Genomic DNA, 21,141 nt, shown 5'->3' with positions numbered 1-21,141 from the left:
TGGCAGACCTAGGCAAGGATCCTTTGCAAATACGAATGTTTGAGGGCCACAAGACTATTTTCCTAATCAACCCTAAAAAAAGTTAATCATGTATTTCATCAAGGATTCAAGGCTGGGTCATGGCCCCTGCTCGACTCAATATAGCTCCGTCCTCAAGACGGGGGTGGGAAGCAGATGCACTTTCCACATGCGAGTATGGAATAATATCTTTTGAGAGTACAAACAATATTAAGACTCAGCATGCAAGGTTGCCAAACAGCACAAAGGATTAACAGAATAGCTGACTCGATAGCCCTGCTTTTTTTAAGGAAAAATGAAAGAAAGCTCCCGCCTTCCCCAAAAATATGATTATTCTTCTAACATTTCACCTTTCTTAAATTAACAAACTTTACAATTCCCATGAAAAGAACAAAAATGTATTTGTAAAGTAACAAAAGATAAAATCCCGCAGCATATTTGAATATACAATGTCTGACTCTTTCAGGAGGACAAGAAATTGGGGAAAAAGGGAAAAGAAAATGGAACTCACAATTTATTTTTTAACTTAAACCAGCCTTCTTCTAAATACACAATACAACACAATACCCAGTCTGGGAACCTTGAGCGAGAATCTTCAACATCTGCTGAAGCATGCTAAGCAAAACCAGCCGTGTGACCCAGGCAGCTATCAGTCAATCCTCGATGATATGTACGCCAATCCCATGAAGCCTGACATTTCTGTTCTTGTCAAAATTCTGAACATGCCGTTTCTCTTGGGGTCTACTTCTTTGAACCACGAGCTGCTGCAAGGTGATCCTGAAAAACCAGCGAAGTTGTTAAACAACAGAGGCAGATGCTTTGAGTGTCAGAACGGCAACAATACATTCTTATGCAATAATGCCAGGCACTAAGTACTGAGGTCCCAAATTAGTCGATTAAACTTAACATGATCTACTGTATTAGGTTTCGAAGTGGAGTATATATCATTTAACATGGGCACTGGAATATGATGCAGCATCCATCTTAAAAAAAAGGAATATGATGCAGCTAACATGCATGGGCAGAAGCTGCAAGCACCCTTATGATTATGAACAGAATCAAAATGAGTGTCGCAGTTAGCTCAACCATGATGTTCCTTGTCACATCATTAGCAACTTACAGTTCAACATAAAACTAAATATCTTATTTACTTTACTCCCATTATTCTGTCCACACACTTGTAGCTCTTGTAATTGCAATATCCCAAGGCATACGAGCTTCTGAAGGACAAAGTTCAATATTTATATAGGCAAGGCAAAATCAAGTACTCCAATTCTGTAAAATGTTAAGGTGGTTCACTGAGAAACTAGCTGAATACAAAATGAGGCACATGAGAATGACACATCATCATATCCTCTCTGTACCATATTGCAATCCCACCAACATAAATGCAGGCATAAAAACACTCAAATCAATGATGCAATCTGGAGCATGCTAAATACCATTAAATCCATACAAGCTACAGAAACAACATACCAAAATTGCAAGTACATTTGCGATCCTAATTTTCAAACTATATTGCAAAAAGAGAAGAAATACCTCAACAACGTGCATGTTCAATTTAAGTTTATTACTTAGATAGAATGTGCAACAAAAACTAAATAAATATTGAATATTCTCCCTAAGGGTAAAGGTAAAATCCTAGAATGTGTCCAATGTATTACTTCAACTCAACTTAACAGTTAGATAAACCATTTGAAAATCATGTGAGTAGATGTATCATAAGATAATTGCATTTGATTTTATAAACATGTTATCCATATCCATATCAATATATCAATGTATACCAATATAAAAACATGAGTTGATTGGGATACTTTTTATCTAAGCCGTCCAAATATTTAATCCAATTTCATAAATTCCAATCCAACTGTTTTGCATATACCTTCCTTAATTGCTCCTATAGTAATAGCTTCTTAAATGTACTTAGTGACTCATAATTAGTTACTCCCTAATTATATTTGTATTAATATAAAAAGTCTTGTGCATTTTTTACGCAATATTTCTTTAAGAAAAGATTAGCTATTTTACTTTCTTCTACATCAATGATACTGAGGGTAAAAAACATGCCACGAGAACTGTATTTTCTTGCATGTTTTAATTATGTTAGCCGAACATGGTTCGCAAATGCACTACTACTATTTTTTACTAACTGTTCACAATTTAAGTTGGATAAAATAATCGCTTAATTATTCACACATGGCTTATTTAATTTCTACTGACTATCATTTCATTGCGTGCTAATGTCCAGCATGTTTTCCTTAAGGTATTTTTGCAAGGGAAACACTTCTAACGAGTAAATTTACAGATATGCTTTTCTACATATATTGGTACATAAGTTCCTCATGCAATCAAGCAACGTGCATTGCGCGTGTACGATTGCTAGTGATAAAAAATGGTGGTCAAAGCTATGTTTGGGAGTTGGAACTCGGAGGACTGTCCATGTCTAAAATATTGCTTTTTTTTACCAGACTGCAAACAGCAACTAATGTCTGCAAGAAATGAAGCATGACAAATAGGCACTAGATGGAAATGCATACCGACACAAAATCAAAAGCCTTAGTTTCATCTTTCTTAGAGTTGCTCATCACAGCTACTTGATGTGGAGGTTGATTACTTGAATTGAAAATATCTGGCATCCCAGATGCATTTCCGACACTCATTGAATTGAAAGCAGGATGCCCAAGTCCAGCATTGAAATTTCCCAAGTTCTGTAGTAACTGCTGCTGCTGAGCAAGAAGAGCTTCCATAGCACCATAGTTTAATTGCTGCCCAGCAAATGATTGACCAAACATTTGTGGTGACAAGCTGTACTGCATAGGAACCTGTTGATAGAAGGAGCTTTGACCAAGGATACCATTTAGTGCTGCACCACTTGCCACATGGCTATTCTGACTGTTCATGTCAAAGAACTGTGAACCATTGAGATTACTGTTAGTTTCTGCTTTTAGTCCAGGCTGAGCTTGGGCAGTGCCATTAAGGTTCAAACCAGCCATTAAATCACTGACAGTTCCTTTATCATCAACTCTTTCTTGGAACAATGGCTCCGGGCTGCTGCCAAATATATCTTGCTCGATCAGAGAGTTATCATGCACGGAGGCTGAGGATTTTTCCTCTACTGTCATGCCTGAGAATAGGTCATTAGTCTCCTTAATCTCTTCCTCATGGAATGATACATCTGCAAACAGATCACTTCCATTACCATTGCTAGTGGCACTGGTATTACCAATAGTTTCACCACCAAGCAAATCATCAACTGAAGAAACATAATTACTGTTCCCCATTATCTGCTCGCTGCTTTCTTGAGCTGAACTCTGAGTTACCAGATCATCCTGATCCCCTGTATCAATCAAATCAGGCATCTGAACAGGAGTGGGTGTAGTTCTTGATTCTGAAAGATGTTTGCTTCCGGTAGGTTGTTCCCCAACCAGCAGATTTAATACCTGAGAAAATCGATACAACTTATTACATCTTTGGCAATGGCTGGTACAAAAAAGGCTTTGGTCATTCAAGATTAGAGAAAGATACACATACTGCAGATAGTGATTTACAGAAAACAGAGCATGACTTATTATTTCAAAATTCTCTTTCATCGATGGAATATGTACAATTTTTTATTTTAAGAGACTCAGCTTTGTAAGTTGACTCACTTTTGAAGCCTTTTCTCTGAGAGAAACTTGTGGCAGTTCACAACATCTGACAACACAAGCACTGTTCTCACTGAAATATGAAGCAACGATGGAATAAGGATCAGTATCCTGTTTCCTTACAACCGCTTCCAGTACGCAGATAGCCTTCATGCAAACCTGAGTAGTAAACAAACATATTCAGTATTTATCAGAACAAGACGAAAAGCATCAAAATGCTGCGATCAATCAAGCTAAAAAATACACCCATGTGACCTAACCAATAGAATCAACGATGTGAATAAATGGTGTACCAAATTTATTCAAATAAGATCAACAAACGTCCCAAAAAAAAAAGAATGCTCACTATCACTAACCCCTGCCAGATATAAATCCGTTTTAATTCAACAAAAGTTGGTATATATTGACAAAGAAGGCTAAACATCACAAATCCAGACAATTGAGAGACTGCTGCTAGCTGCTTCACAGTAGTATCAGGACTGCTGGGTACACATGCTCAAGCATATCATGGACTGCAATATCACTGATACTTGTATGCGTTCCTTGGGCAAAGCCTTTTTTATGCAACTTATGTACAGCTTATGTGCATATTTAATATACTGTATTGCTCTACAGTATGGTAAGTACAATGGAAAATTCTAATTACATCTATTGATGTTGAGCAGTCCTTTTATAAATCAAACCCCCACTTCATACAGTTCTGAACTTCTAATTATCTACAAGATGTAAATATCTAGTGATGGTAACAATGTAAATGTGGCAAGAAATGAAATCAGTATGCATCAAAGATACCAAATATTTTTCTTATATACTAATGCCTTGCTTGCAATGTTTTCGAGTCGATGAGTCGATGGGTCGCTCGGAGGGGGCGACTCTAGACTAGTCGTGACTAGTCTAGACTCATGGTCGACGAGTCGACATGGCGACGAGTCGACGTGAGTTAAGCAGCAGGCAGTCAGGGGAGGAGCACAAGTGCACAGCAGCAGCAGCAACCAGGGGAGGAGGGGAGGAGCACACCACCAGCAGCAGTAACCAGGGCCAACTGAGAGATGGGCCACTAGTTATGCACTTCCCTGTGGCCCAAAAGCCCATCTAGTAGCTATATACTCCTCCCGTGACCTAATCCACCATCCACACTCCCTCCTCCCTCACCACAGCCGCCATACATTCTGCTGCCACTCTCTTGCCACCAGTCCACCACTTCTCCTCCCAGCGATGGATCTCTCAACTCCCCTGCAGCAGCTCTCTTGCCACCGCTCCTCCTCCCAGCCTGTTCCTCTTGCCGCTGCAGCTTCAGCAGCAGCGGCGGCGGCGGCCAGCGCTACAGCGGGGGCGCAGAAGCAGCAGCAGCAGCGAGGCAGCACAGCAGCAGCAGCAGCAGCATGGCGGCAGGAGAGTGCTCCAGATCCAGCGATGCCTCGAGTCGTTCGACCCAAAAACCACGACTAGTCGTGACTAGTCGAGACTAGTCGCGCGAGTCGCTCGACTCATCCCAGGAGTCGAGTCGAGAGGCTGAGTCGGCCCTGGAACTGCGACTCGTCGACTAGTCGACGACTAGTCGCGACTAGTCGAGCGACTCGAAATCCATGCTTGCTTGATATCAAAGTGTCTATGTGTAAACTAGAATAAACAAGACTAAATAAATTGATTTGTCTCCAAAATATGCACTCGTCACTGTCACTTGTCAGAGGAGCTAAGAGACATAATTCACAGTTATTTTTATATGATCTAAAGTCCAAAGGTTAAAATAGACCCAAAAAGGGGTTATCCTAAACTCACCTGCCACAATGGAGAGTTCAGTTTGCTCTCAAGGGCACGGCTCAAAGCAACTGCATCCAGTTTGGAGGCTTCTGTTAGAAATATCTGCAGAGCATCTCGAGTGGGTTGCAACCGCACACCGCTTGCAGTAACAATTGTTTCCAAAAGTCTCTCCTCACGAGTCTTAATTCCTGGTTGACTTGATTCAGTATCACTGGCTGATGCTGAACTTGAGGGGCTTGGACCCCAAGAACCAGAACTCACATTCTTTGAAGCACCAGATGTAGCACGGCTCTCACCTTGGATTTCACTTGGATCATACCTGCCATATCTATCAGTTTCTGTGGTCAGAGACCTGCGAATTGGGTTCTTGTACATACCACCATTATCATTTGGCATCATTGAATGTGTAGCAGCAAAGTTGCTCAAACCCTGTTTAATGGAAGCACCACCAATGCCCACTACTTCACTTAGTTCGCTGAGGAAAGACTTCTTGTCATCTCTTGATGGCTCATAATTAGTGTTTCCAAAGCCCTGTATGCGCTTGCCTAGACCTTCTGTCACAACAACTGCTTTAGGATCCTCAGTGGAGAAAATAGCAGCAATGGCCTCGTTTGCAGTTTCACGGACAGCCTTATTAAGGGCATCCCCTTTTAAGGGGTCAGGGTGTCCTTTGTAGTGAACAAGCTGACGCATAGCCACTGAGTGTCGTTGCATTTCCCGCTTGAAATCCGTGCCAGATTTTCCAACAGCATATTTAATCAACCGCAAAGCCTGGAAAGCAGGAAAGGAGGTAAAAGATTATGTTACTGAATCGGAGAAACTCAAGCCTAGGGCTCCATCAGATTATTAAACAAACTAATGCCTTGAACTTGGACATAAGGTAATGTAATTACAAAAATTACACCACAGGTGCTAAGCATTTCCTCTGAAAATATACAGCAGGTCACTCATGATTGAAAGATGACATTTTGGGTTGAGGATTACAGAAAACCTAATTTCATACGATTCAATAAATACATTCTGGAGCATTCTGTACAAACGCTCAGCAAAGCAGTACTGCATCCTTGAGCAAAATTTGGTTACAAACGCTCAGCAAAGCAGTACTAAATCCTTGAGCAAAATTTGGTTCACCTGGAGAGGAGCTACTCATAAGTTTAGTATATTTTAGAAATCTTGATATATGATGGGTGGCAGTAGCTACATACAGGTTCTTAGCCTTCAAGCCCACCTACCATGAACTCATGCTTAGTCAAAAAACACATACGGAGCGGCAACCAGTTTTTTGGCCAGACATAGTGCTGATTGCCACACCTCACCGCGAGTAGGTACAGCAACATGTGGTAGCCATCCATACCTATGGCTTGGTATACACTACCCAAATTCTCTATATCCATTCTTTCAACACTTGAAATCGCCTATTTCCCTGCAAACCACACTGACTAATAAACAGTGTTCACTGGAAAATCCCTGTAACTGCTACAACATTCAGATCAGAATGCTCCAGGCATCACAAATTCATAACCACGACCGCGAAACTAATCAGCAGGAACACTAAAACAGTGTCCACTGCCAGTCCTATACTGAACGATCGTCGTCCTCGTCACCGCCGCAACCAATCCTCGTCCCCCCGTCGGGTCAACACGACATGATCCCAAATCATCAGAGGCCATAGGTAACGGACCTTCTGCTTGACGAGGGGGCTCTTGTTGTCGAGGCGCTTGAGGACGAAGTCGGCGACCTCCTTGACGATGCCGGCGTCGGAGGCGCGCAGCAGCTCGCAGATCTCCTCGAGCTTGTAGACGGGGGCGACCTTGTCGTCCTCCGCCGTGACGCCGTCCACCATCCGCGACCGCCAGTAGGACTCCACCGCCCGCCGGCTCTGATCCATGGCGCCCCTCGTCGACCGAAACCCTAAGGGAGGGCGGGAGGGGAGGGAGGCTACCGCCACGGCAGCGCGGCACCACCGGGGAGGTCGAGATCTGGGAGGGGGCGGTGGACCGGGTGTACGGGGGAGGAGGAGGGGAGGGGGGGTTGCGGGTCGGGCGGCACGTGCGGCCGGAGGGGAGGAGGGCGAGGAGGCGTGACCCACGCGGCGTGTGTGGAAGCTTCGAGTGGCGGGTCAGGCCGGGGAGTTTTAAGGCTTTAACCGTTTTGCTTTCTTCTCTGTCGCGGGAGGAAGAAGCACCAGCACCAGCCACAGCCAGGAGAGATGAAGTGGAAAGTGTCCCCAAAAGTTTCAGTATATCACGTGGTTGAGATGAGATGCTACACCGCTCCAGTAGGACAGGGGCAATATTCCAGTAGGAAACACTTAGGCCTTCTTTGGTTCATAGGATAGGATAGGAATATTGTAGGAATAGAAACTTCATAGAAAGTGGGATGACATGCAGCTTCATTCTTATAAAAAAAAGTGATGTCATTTGATGTATAGGATAGAAATTTTTTCATTGAGTCTAGACTAATGTTTTTTTTTCCTTTAAAATGTGAAGGATTGGATCTTATCCTACACAGGAATAGAAATCCATTCCTACAAACCAAAGGGCTCCATAGAAATTTTTCCTTTAAAAATCATATCCTATGAAATTCCTACAAGAATCCTACAAACCAAAGGAGGACTTGCATATAACCAGTCTACTCCAATTCTAGCTCATACTCGTAGTATCTTTCTATAAAGAAAATCTTCATGTCAGGAACGAAAATAACTCTGAAAAATAATGAGTTTAAGTTTGGTATACTATAATACTAATATATCACAGATTTGCAGTACTTCAGAGGACATATAACTCGCACAAGGCGTGTCAAAAACTGAAGGTATGACAGCGAGAGCCGAACTGTATTCTATTCTATCTGACCTCACGGTCGGTGGCAATGTATCAGGTCTACAAGGGCTACAGCTGAGAATCCTCGGGTTAAAAATCATATGCCAATTGCCGAGCGAGAAAAGAAATACAATGTGCATCGTTGTGTCTACTACTATCTCCCTCGCTACACCACGGCCTCCAGGACCTCATCGGACTCTTCGACGACCATCTCATCCTTGAAGAGGAGCTTCAGGTGAGGCAGGACCTTTGGCAGCACGGGCAAATCGGCGAGGTTTACGCTCATGAGGTCGAAAGCGATGCAGGTTTTGTGCATGTCCTCCTCGTCAAAGACTGGGATTTTAGGATATCTCTGGCTAAAGTGGGTCAGGATTATGCGGTACGCTCCAGCCGATGTGCCTACTGCTATGGCTTCCTTCGTTGTGCTGTGGTTCCGCGCGATCGCTTCGTCCTTCATGCTGTCCTCAAACGTCGCCTGAAGCAAAACAAGAATCAAGACAGTTTATTAGACAGGCAACATGACAACCTAACGCCTTTTAGCATGCTAAAATAATTGGAAGAGAACAGTACTCAGTTAACAGTATTATACAATTTCTGCAAGATCTAATTTAGTGCTGTTGCTAGCGGTCCACATTAATTAAACGTGAAGAATGCCCGACACTACGGACAGAGGTCAAGAGAAATAGGAGAAAAATGGGTAATTATTGTGCGCACTCAAGTCGATATATGCAATTGAATAAATAAAAAATCAGCGTACCTCGTGTATCAGCACGGTGGCATCTCTGGACGCATCTACAAGAGCTGGGCACGGCCGCGTGTCGCCTGAATATACAACCTTCCATCCTGGAATTGCCTTCCCAGCACTACTCACCTTCTCCTTGGCTCTCAAAACAACTCCAAACGCCTGTGCACAATGTACGACAGGGACACTGTACAGAATCTCCAAACCTGATTCATGTAGAACTTCTTTCAAATTAGCGAGAGCTGTAGTATCCTTCGGACTTGAAGGCTTCTTGTTGTAGTTCTCCATTCTGCTTCCAGGGGCAAACATGGTATTTTCAAGTTGAGTTGTTGCCGATTCGGTGGCATTATCACCAAGAAGTTCCTCAACACTAGGCTTCAAAGTTTGTCTGCAGTCTAGGAACTGCATATCAAGATCTTCAAGTGTTGAATATGCATTTAGAAATCTCAGGAGTTGTTTTGGTCCAATCACGAGCAAGGGTTTGTGAGGAACACCGTTTAGCAATTTTGACCTCAAGGCAAGAACTCTAGCGAGACCCGTGTGGTGATCAGCGTGAATATGGGAAATCCAGATGCACCTCAAGTTTTTTACAGCTTCATCAGCACCACTTACACCAAACCTGTTACACACAAAAAAAGTATTATGAATATAACTGGCATGAAGTGTTCTGCAATCTTCTAATGAAGTCTTGTTGGAACAAACCTCCTTTTCAGCTGTCCTAACGTTCCTTCACCACAATCAAGAAGCATACCTCCTCGTGCAAACAGGTTAATATATATGGAACTAACATTACGATATTTTGAAGGCTGGGAAGAACCCGTACCCAAAAACGTAATTTCCATATCTTCTCTCGTAGCATTCTCCACGCAGCAGGGGGTCTCTGAATTGCCCTTTGGGCGCTTTCTCCAGACACTTTCTCTCAAACTACTGTCATCTTGAAACTTACCTGAATTCCCCTGTTCATCTAAAATATCAGGAAGACAGGAGTCTTTACTAATCCATGGCTCTTCAACCATCAGCATATGTTTCCCTGCTGGTGCCAATGCATTTTTTTGGTCTACACTACTTTGCCAGAACTTGCTAATCTGCTCAGGAACTTCTTTAATCTCAGGAATCTCAGAAATAAGTTCATCTACAATTTCTTCATAACTAAACAAGCTTGGAATAGAAGCTCTATCCAACCCCAGTTGAGCATATGGACGCAGACGAAACTGCAGGACAACAAAAGACAAACATTGATACTCCTATTTTGCACTAACAAAAATAAGTTGAACCTGCAAAATAAATAGTACTCCCTCCAATCCAAATTAAGTGACGATTGTTTAGTATGAAGTTAGTACAACTTTGTACTAAACCAGCGTTAATTAATATGGATCGGAGGGAGTACTTATTTTGCAGTTAACCAACCAAGTTTTCCTTTCCAGGTAATAGATCATCAATTATTACATCCATACATGGAACAATATTTTTATGCATGCAAGAACTTAGTGTATCTCATCGCAACAACAACCATAAATAGGACATCTACAATGTTGTGATGCCAACCTTCTCTTAGAGGTACCACATAGGATTTTTGCCTGAGTTCGAGGATAAAAATAAAAGAGCGAAGGTTGTCTTCTCTTGGCAAGGGGATAAACCCTTCACGCCTAAGTGATCACTATTTTTTCCATTGTACATGATGTTTTCACTTCACCATGTGTTTTCCCATCTAATACTAAATTCTTAATCACAACATATTTTTATATTAACGCAAGCATTAAATTGCCAGAGAAGACACTAAGGGATAACCTGTTGTATAACTAGTTTTTATAGTCTTCTACAGACAGCCTTATTTACCATTGGAGATGCCTTAGAATATAGAAACTGTCAAATATCAAGTAATTAGCACATTGATACAACATAGACTCTACTTGGACATACCTTCAGCAAGTTTGCTGCTGTCACACTTTCACAGGCTTGGAATGAAGTACTCTGAAAGGACAATAAGATGGTTTCTGTTAACACGAAGGAAGTATTTCAACATTCAACCTCTGCTGTTTCGTATATCACTGAGGTTTACCTTATTCTTCTCTAAATCAATACCATTTGCAGGTTCCACAGGCCAAAACCCAGAGGATGGGAAGAGCTGAGGGCATACAAAATTAAGACGTGAAGATATCCTTGCACTACCTTTCAGGATAGGAACTTCCATGTTTTTACTGCGAGTGTCACAAAGGAGGGAAATCGTCACCATAAAGTATGGCACTGTCACTGATTTATATCTCTAGCTACTTGAGTCTGAGAGTGAAAATAAAGTTCAAGATCATACATATCCGTACAAGAATGTTACTCAGGTAATAAGAGTGTAAGACGCAGTTAATGCTGAGTTGATGACACTAAACGTCACAAATTTTAGAGAACACAAAAAGTGGATAGCATGAGATGAATGAACATCCACAAGATGTCAGTCACCGAAAGAGTCATGTACGACATAAGGAATTTGGAGAAAAAAAATCACAAAATAGAAACAAATTATAAAAGAATGTTATGATAGAAATAAACAAGAGGATAGCATGGATGAATAAACATTCACAAGATGCAGTCATTGGAAAAATGTAACACATCTACACCATCTGAATCTAACATTTCAACCTTGAGAAACTCGTTGCTTTTATCGTTAAGTATAACTAACTTCTGATTTTTATAGTGGGATCAATGAAGTTCAAACCTAAATAGTAAAATCTATTTATTTTAAATGCATGAGAACAAATTAAACCATAGATGAAAAAGGTAAATGAAACTGAAACTTACTTTTCATGCCCTGCCATGATATGCTGTGTGGTGCCAAAAGATTTCATCCAGTTCTGATAATCAACAGTGTTTGTCACAGAAGATGGACCTAAGTGGATTATGCAATTTACTTTCTTGGCATTCTCTGTTTGGCAGGAAGAATCTTCATAAAAGCGGCTAAGTGATTGCAGCAAAAACAGTTCATGCATGTGATATTGTGTAGGGCAATCCACTAGAAGTACGATTGGTCCAGGAATTGGTGGGTTGAGAACCTCATTTGGATGAACCTATGAATGAAATGTCCAAAGAAACTTAAAAAACAAAATTTATGAGATATGACAAAAAAATGAAAATGTTTTTTGCAACCAGAGATAGGTTGTGAGTGGATGGAGACCCATTAAGCAACATATGTGCTAGTAAGGAAACGCCATGAGCCTGTGAAAGTTCATGTTGAGAAAATTAAGTTCAATAGTTTAGCAATCAGCACTAACCATTCTACCAGCTTCAGTCTTCACAGAGTTCCCAAGTTGAAGTTCACGATACTTTGGCCCACGCTCAAGACCAAGGGCCTGAGCTTTATGAGGGTCAAATTTTCCTTTAATTTCTGCCAATTCACATGAGTAGACTATAGCAGTATCACCAGGCTTTGAGTTGATATCTGTTGAATTCCTCGCTTCATTGTTGTACCTCGGTTTGACAAACATTGCTGATATACGAACTACTTCATCATCAATAATAACAGTAGCTTCTGTAGGTTGTGAAGAAGATGCACTGTGTTCCACACCAAAGCTGTGTGTATGAAGCATTGCCCTATTTGGGATAAAAGATTTCATCGCGCCTGCTAGAAAATCAAGGTCCGAAGGGCCCCATATGTTCACCTGTATTAAGGTTAAGAGGAATAACATTATAATCAATTGTTCAAAATAGATTAACTGAACACATGAGCATCAACAACAAGACAGTACTAGAAAGAATGCAAGCAACAATTATTTCCATCTCACCGACATGCCCTCATCTCCCATCCCAGCAAGAGTTAGCACGAGACCTACATTAAGAAAAGAAAAATCAAAATAGCATCAGTGCATCAAACGAACCTACTAATTCAGTACATGGACAATCGCGTGAAAGGACCAAATTTTAATACCTGGAAGGCCCCCTGCAGTTTCTGAGCACACGCGAGTGAAAAAGATGTGGTCAATCTGGTAAAGTACAGAATATAGCATGTTACTAATTTACATTGCCCATATCAAGACATAAGAAACGAGAGTGGGTGCACGTGGAGTTGCAAAGCTGATGATGATTGATGAGGGAGTAAAATACATGCGCGGTCCTAATTCTTTTGCAGAAATGTCAAGTAAGTCCCAAATCTATGAAAATGCACATCGCAGTCCTAAATCTTTTGTAAGTGGTTCATGGGAGGTCCTAATGACCTCTGACCCTGTTGACCGACTGGTGTGGCGCTTTGACCACTGCCATGTAAGCACTATTTTGCACAGAACCCCCTGCGAAGTCATATCTTCTAAGTTCATGGCCCTCTTCATGCAACTCGGCACTGCAGTAAACCAATCAATGCATGGAGCTCGCAGTGCTGCTCCCGCTTGTTCCCTTCGCCGGCCTTCTCTACCTCGGGCTCTGAAAGAAGAACGGCGAAGACGACAGGGACTTGGCACGGCGCCTCTCCCTTTGGCTCCTCGGCCGGATCACCGCGCTCTGCCAAGTTGATGTGCGTGCATGGCGCACTAGCCCAGTTTACGCAGGAGCAATTAGTGTCGGCCGCCGCGAGGTAGTGGGCCCGTCGTCCTCGGGGTCCACTGCTCGAGCGCCCAGCTGCTAGCACCGCTCCCGCCGTGCCATGGTCGCTGCGTGCACGGTGGCCGAGCACACAACAGCTCCGTCACTGGGACTGGGTCACGCCGACCATTCTCGAGACCTGTTCCTCCCTATTCGAGCTCTGCCCCTTCTTCAGGATCCTCCCACCGCGGCCTCCTCATTCATCGTCTCCGGCGAGGTAAGCCACCACGGCGAGCGACGGCCAAATTGAGGACTCGCGTGCCGGTGAGTTCAGTCACAGCGATGGCCGGCAGGAGGTGCGCGAGGCTGTGTGCGTGTACTGGTGTACACCCGAGACCAGACAGACGAGCCCGCCTGCAGCTTGACTGCGTGGTGCGTGCTCAAGTTCCCTCCGCAGTAACATCACTAGCTAGCTACGTGGTGCGGCGCGACATGAACCTGGTGACCAAGGTCACCAAGCTGGCTTTAAGCAGGCAGGCAGGTGGATGGATTTTCAGGGAGCTAGCTCACGTACGTACGTCGCAGCTTACACGCCTTCTAGCTTGATCGATCTACGTCGGCTTCGGGGTCTCGCACATGTGCCCATGGCTGGCGGGATGGCACACGTGGCGTGGCATGGGTCCTCGGCACACACACCTGGCCGGCGGCACGACACCTGGGAACGTCGGGGCATGCCCTAGAGTTTGGTACGCACCGCAGTGCCGGCTACTGCAGCCTGCAGGTGCTTGCAACGAGGGGAGCATCTATCGCCGTCGCGGTGGACATGAGCAGGGCGTTTTACCGGTTTAGTGAAAGACGTGATCTACCGGGTGGTCTGATCTAAGAGGCTGCCGACAGAGGAAGAGGGCGTCGGGGACTACTTCCCGGCGCTGGTGTGGGCGGACGTGATGCTGTCCAGCGGGCGGCACGAGGAGGTGCGTCGAACTGCTGGAGTGTCGTTGAACACGGGGGAAGAGGAGCGGGCAGGAGAGATGGCGGTGGCAGCCTAGCAGCACGGAGGAGGCCGGAGGTCCATGACATTAGAGGATACATCTTCGCAGGGGTTTTTGTGCAAAATATACTGCCTACATGGCGGTGGTCAAAGGGCCACGTCAGCCGGTCAAGAGGGTCAGAGGTCAATAGGACCTCCAATGAACCACTTATGAAAGATTTGGGACTGCGATGTGCATTTCCATAGATTTAGGACCCACTTGACATTTCTGCAAAAGAATTAGGACCGCGCATGCATTTTACTCTTGATGAGGCCATCACATACCTTTGACAACTTTATCTTGTGTTCAGTGCAGAAACGCTGAAGACCCTGTTAGATTGCAAGAAATTGGTGTGGTAAGCTCAAAAGCAAGTTAAGAATTATATTTGCTAATGATAGCAAAGAAATAACACGATTCTAGTCACCTACATATTCAGTCCTACGTGGGGAAACCATAGCTCATGCATCTAAGGGTTTAAGCGTCCCAATCAACCACTTAAGCACATTAGGCACAAATGATTGTACCGCTCAGAGAAGAAGGGTGCATCTGATATACTCCATTGAGTGTATGCATCTATCAACAGATAAAACTTAAAATTAACCTATTAGGATACTACATTTTAGCGATGAAGGATTAAAACTGCATAAACTTTTCTAAAGTTTGACGATGCAACATGCCCAACGGATGCAGTGATTATTAAACATACACCTTTGTTAAGCCTCAGAATACAAAAGGAAGTAAAAGTTAATTCGAGCTTCTTGTGTAAGCTGTTTAGCATGTTAAATAGACACAAGGACATCTTGACACAGAAGATCATACCTCGCCAGCATTAAATATAAATCTTTGTTTGTCAAAGAATAGTAAAATTGAAGGAGCGGTATCTTGAGTGTCCATTCCTGTACCGAGTATCTGCACAAAAAGAATGAAAAAGGTCAAATCACTAATAAGATAACACGATAATGTTGCTGCTTTCAAGTTCTAAATCAAATGTTGTGATGGTTTAGTGGTTGAAGCTTGAAAACATTAACATTGTGTCCTTGCGGAATTGACAACATTCAACAACACGGCTAAAAGAATGAGACCAGCAACACTTTGTTCCTAAAAATTACAGATAGACCAAGTGTGTAAAGTTTGGCGAGTGATCCATCTACAGGGATGGCAGGAAAAATATGGCATAATCTATTAGTACACTTGTTGCATAAAACAGATAAAATGCTCCGTTTTCTCCAAAAGAACATCGTGATTTTTGCATGATTATTACTATCGCCCATTACAACCAGTTGGGGACAACAAAAGATGTTTCTTAAACCAAAGGCAGATCCCCAAACTCCTAAAGCAAGCATGTTACGATCTCCCAACAACAAATTCACTGATACCACGCTCGTAATATACACGAGGAATGTATAAATTCCGCCAAAATTAGTGATCTCAGTTGAGCACTACATGTTCCCTGACACCGACATTATATCATGCAGCCAGTATCCCAACTGTGCTTGATTTACACGGAGCAGTATATGCTACACAGTGCAGGAAAGGGATTGCACCCTGCTACAATAATGTGCATTATTCATCTCCACTTCTTAGGCAGAATGCCAAAGCGCCACCGGGGGAGGAATGTCTACCTAAACCGAGCTGAATCTAGGCGAAACAAGCCCCACACATCTACTGAATCCGTCGAAGTATATAAGGCAATAATTTCGCACACCTGCACGTAGGAGGTTGTGCTGATGGGGTTGGCCCTACGGTTCTTGAGCTCCATGCTCCTGTCCTTCCTGACGTCCCTCCCCTCCGCACGCATCTTATTGAACGCCACCCCCGCGTCTTTGCCACCGCCACCGCCGCCGCTAGCCATCCCCTCGGGTTCCTTCCTGGCCGTGCTGCTCCCGGGGCGGAGGTGATGGCGGCTGGCCTGGCCGCGGCACACGAGGGGGCGGATGCCGGCGGCCCGGGTGAAGGGGGGCCGGGGAGCGGAAACGGAAGAGAAGAAGAGGCGGCGCGAGAGGTAGAGGAGCGGGGCCGGAGCTAGGGTTTGGGAGAGAGGGAGGAGGCGGCGGAGAGAGGAAGGCACTTGCGGCGGCATGACGGAGGACTTTTATTGGGTCGGGTTTTATCCCGGTCTCGGGGGTTTTAGAACGGATAGCCGATCACCGGAGCCGGGGTGCACATCGGACATGCAGATGCGGACAACGATAGGTCGGACATATTCTTTGCATGTTTCTTCTCTTTTTCGGAAATGTTAACGCCCACACGTGTGGGTGTTCACCACCCCGACCACACGCAAGCATCTCCGTTGGCAACTGTGTGCACGAATCTTGGAACAAACCGGCCGGTTTTCTGCGCCACGGAGACGAGGCGCGTGTGCGGTGTGCGAGTCAGTTCGTCCGCACGTTGGTTGCCATCCCGTGGTCAGCGGTTGTCACTCAGAGGCGTGCGGTGGAACTGCCATGCGCCCGCACGACACGCTCCAACCGCGGTTGACGTCAAACACGTCGCACACCCCTCCACCCTCTCCCTCACGGTTCCATTTACTCACCCGCGGCGCAGTTACTGGCACAACCCACTCGCACTTCAAACCACTGGAGGAGAAGCGAGGGGAGAAGGTGACGGCAGAGGCGGAACAATCGACGGTGTTCGCGGCCGTCGGTGGTGCTCGCCGGAACGGAGCGGCTTCGCCGGAACGCGTGCGGGTTGAAGGTAATGCTCGCTACATCTCTCGCAACCCCTTCCTGCATTTTTCCCCTTCCCTCCCTGTTCGATTCCTAGATCGATTCGTAGAGATTCTGGTGATTCGGCGGTGCGTTGGCGTTCCCGCCGGCGCCGAAGTTGTCTGCTAGCCGTTTTTGGTGGCACTGGGCAGTTTCGTCGCCGCCGCGGCGACGGCATCGTCGGTGTGGTTATGCCTGTTCGGAGGCACGCACTAGTCTTGCGTATGGATTTGGCAGGCGTCCCCCAGTTTGTTTAATGCGCATTGGTTCGAATTTGTGTTTGCAGTCAGTTCGTGGGAGGATTTTGAGGGTGAATTTGAAGTCGAAGTAGTTGCCATTGAACCCTAGATCTAGTTAGTTTGGTTTTGGAACTGTAGTATGAGGCGAACTTGGTAAATTGATTAACTATCATGATTGTGTGGCAACTAACTCCCTGAACAAATGTGATAGTTGCCACAAACGTGTTTTCCTTTGTGGCAACAAATTGCTGAAAATGACTGTCATAGTTGCCACATATATAGCTTTCGCATGGGGCAACTAATTTTATTGAATGACTATGATAGTTGCCACACACACGCTCTTCCATATGGCAACTGAATTTGCTGAATTACTATGATAGTAACCACAAACATGCTTTTTCATTGTGACATCTAATTTTTTCAGAATTATTTTGTGATAGTTACCACACTGTGATAGTTGCCACAATCGGTAGTCAATGCAGTTTCAGCAGCCAGCTGCACTGGACGGCAACTAATATGCACATCAAGTGTGCCTGTTTGCCACTTGGATTGTATAATCATGTGGCAAATAGAATGTGAACACACTGTCTGTTGCCATACTGCAGATATGACAGTGTGGCAAATTGGCTGCATAATATGGCAACCACATTTGCGTACCAATTATGTCAGATGCCATACATATGTTTTTGCATGTGGCAAGTTTTTTGGCTGACCACATCATGTTTGTTGCCATGTTACAGTCAGTACAATGTGGCAACTTCATTGTACTGCGGACGCAATTTTTTTGTTTGCCACAATGACTTTGTGATATCTGAACACACTGTGCCAGTTTCCAGATTATTGATTCAATGTGGTTTCATTGCTTTTTTGTAGTATGTGTTGCATTTCAGCATGGCAATTTCACCCTAGCACTTTTGCGCCGCTGAACAGGTGGCATTTGATTGGTGTATTTTTAGGACAGTGTGTGAGCTGCCACAACATAGTTTATGTGATGTGGAGGATTTTTTGTGACTTTCTATCGTACTATCTTGGGCTAATATGGCAACTTCAACATTTTGTTTTCAAGTGCATTTACCATATGTACTCTTTTTTTTACTTGATAGTGCAACCAACGTGCTTGCTTGCCACGTTTATGTTCTCGACAATCATAGGAGGGCCGTGTGTGTGTTCATGCTATATTTTTGCATTCACTAGTTGACATTTTCTGTTAGGTGGCAACTGCTTACCTCTTGCATTTACATTTCCACCATGACAATTTGGTCTGTTCCTATCTCAGCAGAATGGCTCGTGGCGATCATCAAAATGATGACGATGATTTCATGGATCCACCACAGCGTAATCGGGCAACTGGATGGAGAAAAGAGGGTGATGAGGTAACTGTCCACACACCCCCCTCCCGATTTATGTTACTGGTTGGCACCTCGATCTTTTGCAGTCGTCTGTCATGAACTAAAATTTCATGACATTGCAAAACATGGCAACAACTGATCACTTCTTGTCTGTTTTTCGCAGAAGAAGAAACGTATTCGCAACAGAGCCTCCCAAGAACGTCTGACTGTGTTGATTGACAAATTCACCGACGATCAAAAGGGAGCTGCTGCTGAGATGGGTATGCAGGCTCTGATGGATGTCCGGTGCATGAACCTTGTCAACCCTGTATGCGACTCGCTTGGTGAGATCTACCACCCCGCCTCCAGGGAATTCGTGATTCCGGGACGTGGAAGACTACCATTGAACGAGGAATCTGTGTTCTGCACTTTGGGTGTGCCTCGTGGACATATCAAAGTCCCGTACGAGGTCAATAATGAGATCGAGGAAGCGTTGTTCGCCCGTTTGTTTCCTGGATTGGAATCCATGCCGAACACGTCTGCACTGGCAGATTCGCTGCAGGCCATGACGACGCATGGAGATGTTTTCAAGATGAAGCTACTCATGTACCTCATCTCAGCTGTTTTCGCGCCGACCACTTCTCTTCGCCCAAGCAACAAATGCTTTCCCATCCTGGTGAATGATCCATCTTTACTACTTTATTTTCCTTCAATCTTTTTGGCTCCGATGTCATGTGTAAAGCTAATGACTGCCAGTGTTTTTGATGTTTTTTTCCGTTTGATTTCTGATGCGGCAAACCTTTTGCCCTAAAATTTTGTGTGGTGCAGGCGAATCTGAAAAATGTGAAGAACATGAACTGGTGTAAGTTTATTGCTGACTTCCTCCACGATGCATTCTCAAGCAAGATGTACCAAAAGGGTTGTCACTGCATTTAATGGTATTTTTTTACCAGTTCTTTCTGTGAACACTGTTTTTTAACACACTTTTTATTCATGCATGACAACCTGATCATAACAAGATGGCAACTGCCATAATGACAATATGGCAACTGTCATAATAACAATATGGCAACTGCCATCATATTAGCATGGCAATTGTTATCACACTACGATGGCAACTGCCATCTTAGCAACATGGCAATTGCCATCACACTATGATGGCAACTAGCACATACAGAAGGCAACTTCTTCCTTTTACTCCATTCTTTTCATGCACATCAACCTGATTATCATGGGAACATAGATTATCCTGTTTTTTTCCAACTACGAAGTACCCATGATGGCAACTGACATTTCTTTCTTTGTAAAATTGTTTTAAATCAGCTCATGTATGTCGAATGTCTTGATCTGTCCACCGTGGATTTCACTAGGGTAGGAGGCCCGCCGCCCACGCACAAGTTTGTTGTTTCTGCGTGGACTATCAACGCTGTCAACGCTGTGCTTTCCGCAGACAGGGTAACTGATACCCAATATGGAAAACTGCAGGTTAGTTTTGGTTTCTCTCTCCACACGGCATGCTTACAAATTTGACATGAGGCAACCGTCCCGTGGTTTATAAGGGATGACTACATTTTGTTATCCATAGCTGTCTGCGTATTGTATCCATGTTTCACTCCACATGGGAACTCTTTTCATCCGTGCTGAAACTTACCTACTATCTCTTACATCCTTGCTATTTCTTTTTGTTTTTCCTAGCTGATGGCCAAGCATGCTATAGACTACAGCGTGTTTGGGGGGCCTCAAAACTTTGGAAAGTGGATGGACGTGCACTCAGCTCCGTCTTGCCCTACTGAGGTAATCAAAATATCTACATCTATGGTTTGCCGTGGATTACTTGTTGATGTCGCGCAAGAGACTGCAATATGGGTGGTTGTTGATGCTTCTTGTTTTCGTGCACAGGCGAGGGCACCTATTGAGCATCTAATTGGGCAGTTTGCATCCGGAATGATCGGCTTGCTCGAGAAGTTGGTTGAGGGGTGGACGTCCCTCAGTGCCTCTAACAGCGACGCGGTTACAAGGCAGTTCACTTCATTTGTCCCAGAACATACACATCGGCCAACCGGTTGCCGTGGCCGATATGACTACAACAGTTCCCAAGAGCCCGGTGACACACAAGATGATGTAGATGGAGACGCTGGCCTCAGCAAGGATGACGATGATGACATGGATAATGTGCAACAGGACACCGATGACGATGAACATGCTGAAGTTCGCACAGGCGGTAACAAGGGCAAGGATGCAACAGATGTCCCCCCACCGGAGAAAGTGAAAGAACATACGGCTGCGAGAGGCGAGGGGGTGTTACCATCAAGGAGGGGGAGGGCTCCAGAGGATGTTGGGCAGGGTTCTCC

General features: G+C 44.4%; 1 protein-coding gene across 1 annotated transcript; it reads right to left on the bottom strand.

Moving 5' to 3' along the window:
* Window positions 1-348: 348 nt before the first annotated feature.
* On the bottom strand, window positions 349-16,615 carry LOC123069373 (tRNase Z TRZ3, mitochondrial). Its single transcript, XM_044492221.1, has 16 exons — window positions 16,224-16,615; window positions 15,338-15,427; window positions 14,803-14,847; window positions 12,901-12,955; window positions 12,758-12,801; window positions 12,248-12,634; window positions 11,778-12,043; window positions 11,047-11,185; window positions 10,908-10,958; window positions 9,690-10,198; window positions 9,003-9,606; window positions 8,433-8,720; window positions 5,445-6,197; window positions 3,669-3,824; window positions 2,559-3,461; window positions 349-795 (listed from the first exon to the last, which is right to left on the bottom strand). Exons 1-16 carry the CDS (start codon window positions 16,596-16,598, stop codon window positions 760-762), a joined length of 4,701 nt encoding a protein of 1,566 aa, XP_044348156.1. The 5' UTR covers window positions 16,599-16,615; the 3' UTR covers window positions 349-759.
* Window positions 16,616-21,141: the final 4,526 nt, after the last annotated feature.

The sequence above is a fragment of the Triticum aestivum genome, chromosome 3B (genome assembly GCF_018294505.1).
Source record: "Triticum aestivum cultivar Chinese Spring chromosome 3B, IWGSC CS RefSeq v2.1, whole genome shotgun sequence".
Classification (NCBI taxonomy): Eukaryota; Viridiplantae; Streptophyta; class Magnoliopsida; order Poales; family Poaceae; genus Triticum; species Triticum aestivum.
This window is presented reverse-complemented; position numbering and strand designations above follow the sequence as displayed.

What these genes read in the sequence shown, in the direction of transcription:
- LOC123069373 (XM_044492221.1), bottom strand. Translation starts at nt 16,598, where the DNA reads ATGCCGCCGCAAGTGCCTTCCTCTCTCCGCCGCCTCCTCCCTCTCTCC. An exon ending in AGACTGAAGCTGGTAGAATG is followed by an intron (nt 12,044 to 12,247) that starts GTTAGTGCTGAT and finishes TTTCATTCATAG; the next exon opens with GTTCATCCAAATGAGGTTCT. An exon ending in AGGCTTTTGATTTTGTGTCG is followed by an intron (nt 796 to 2,558) that starts GTATGCATTTCC and finishes CTGGTTTTTCAG; the next exon opens with GATCACCTTGCAGCAGCTCG.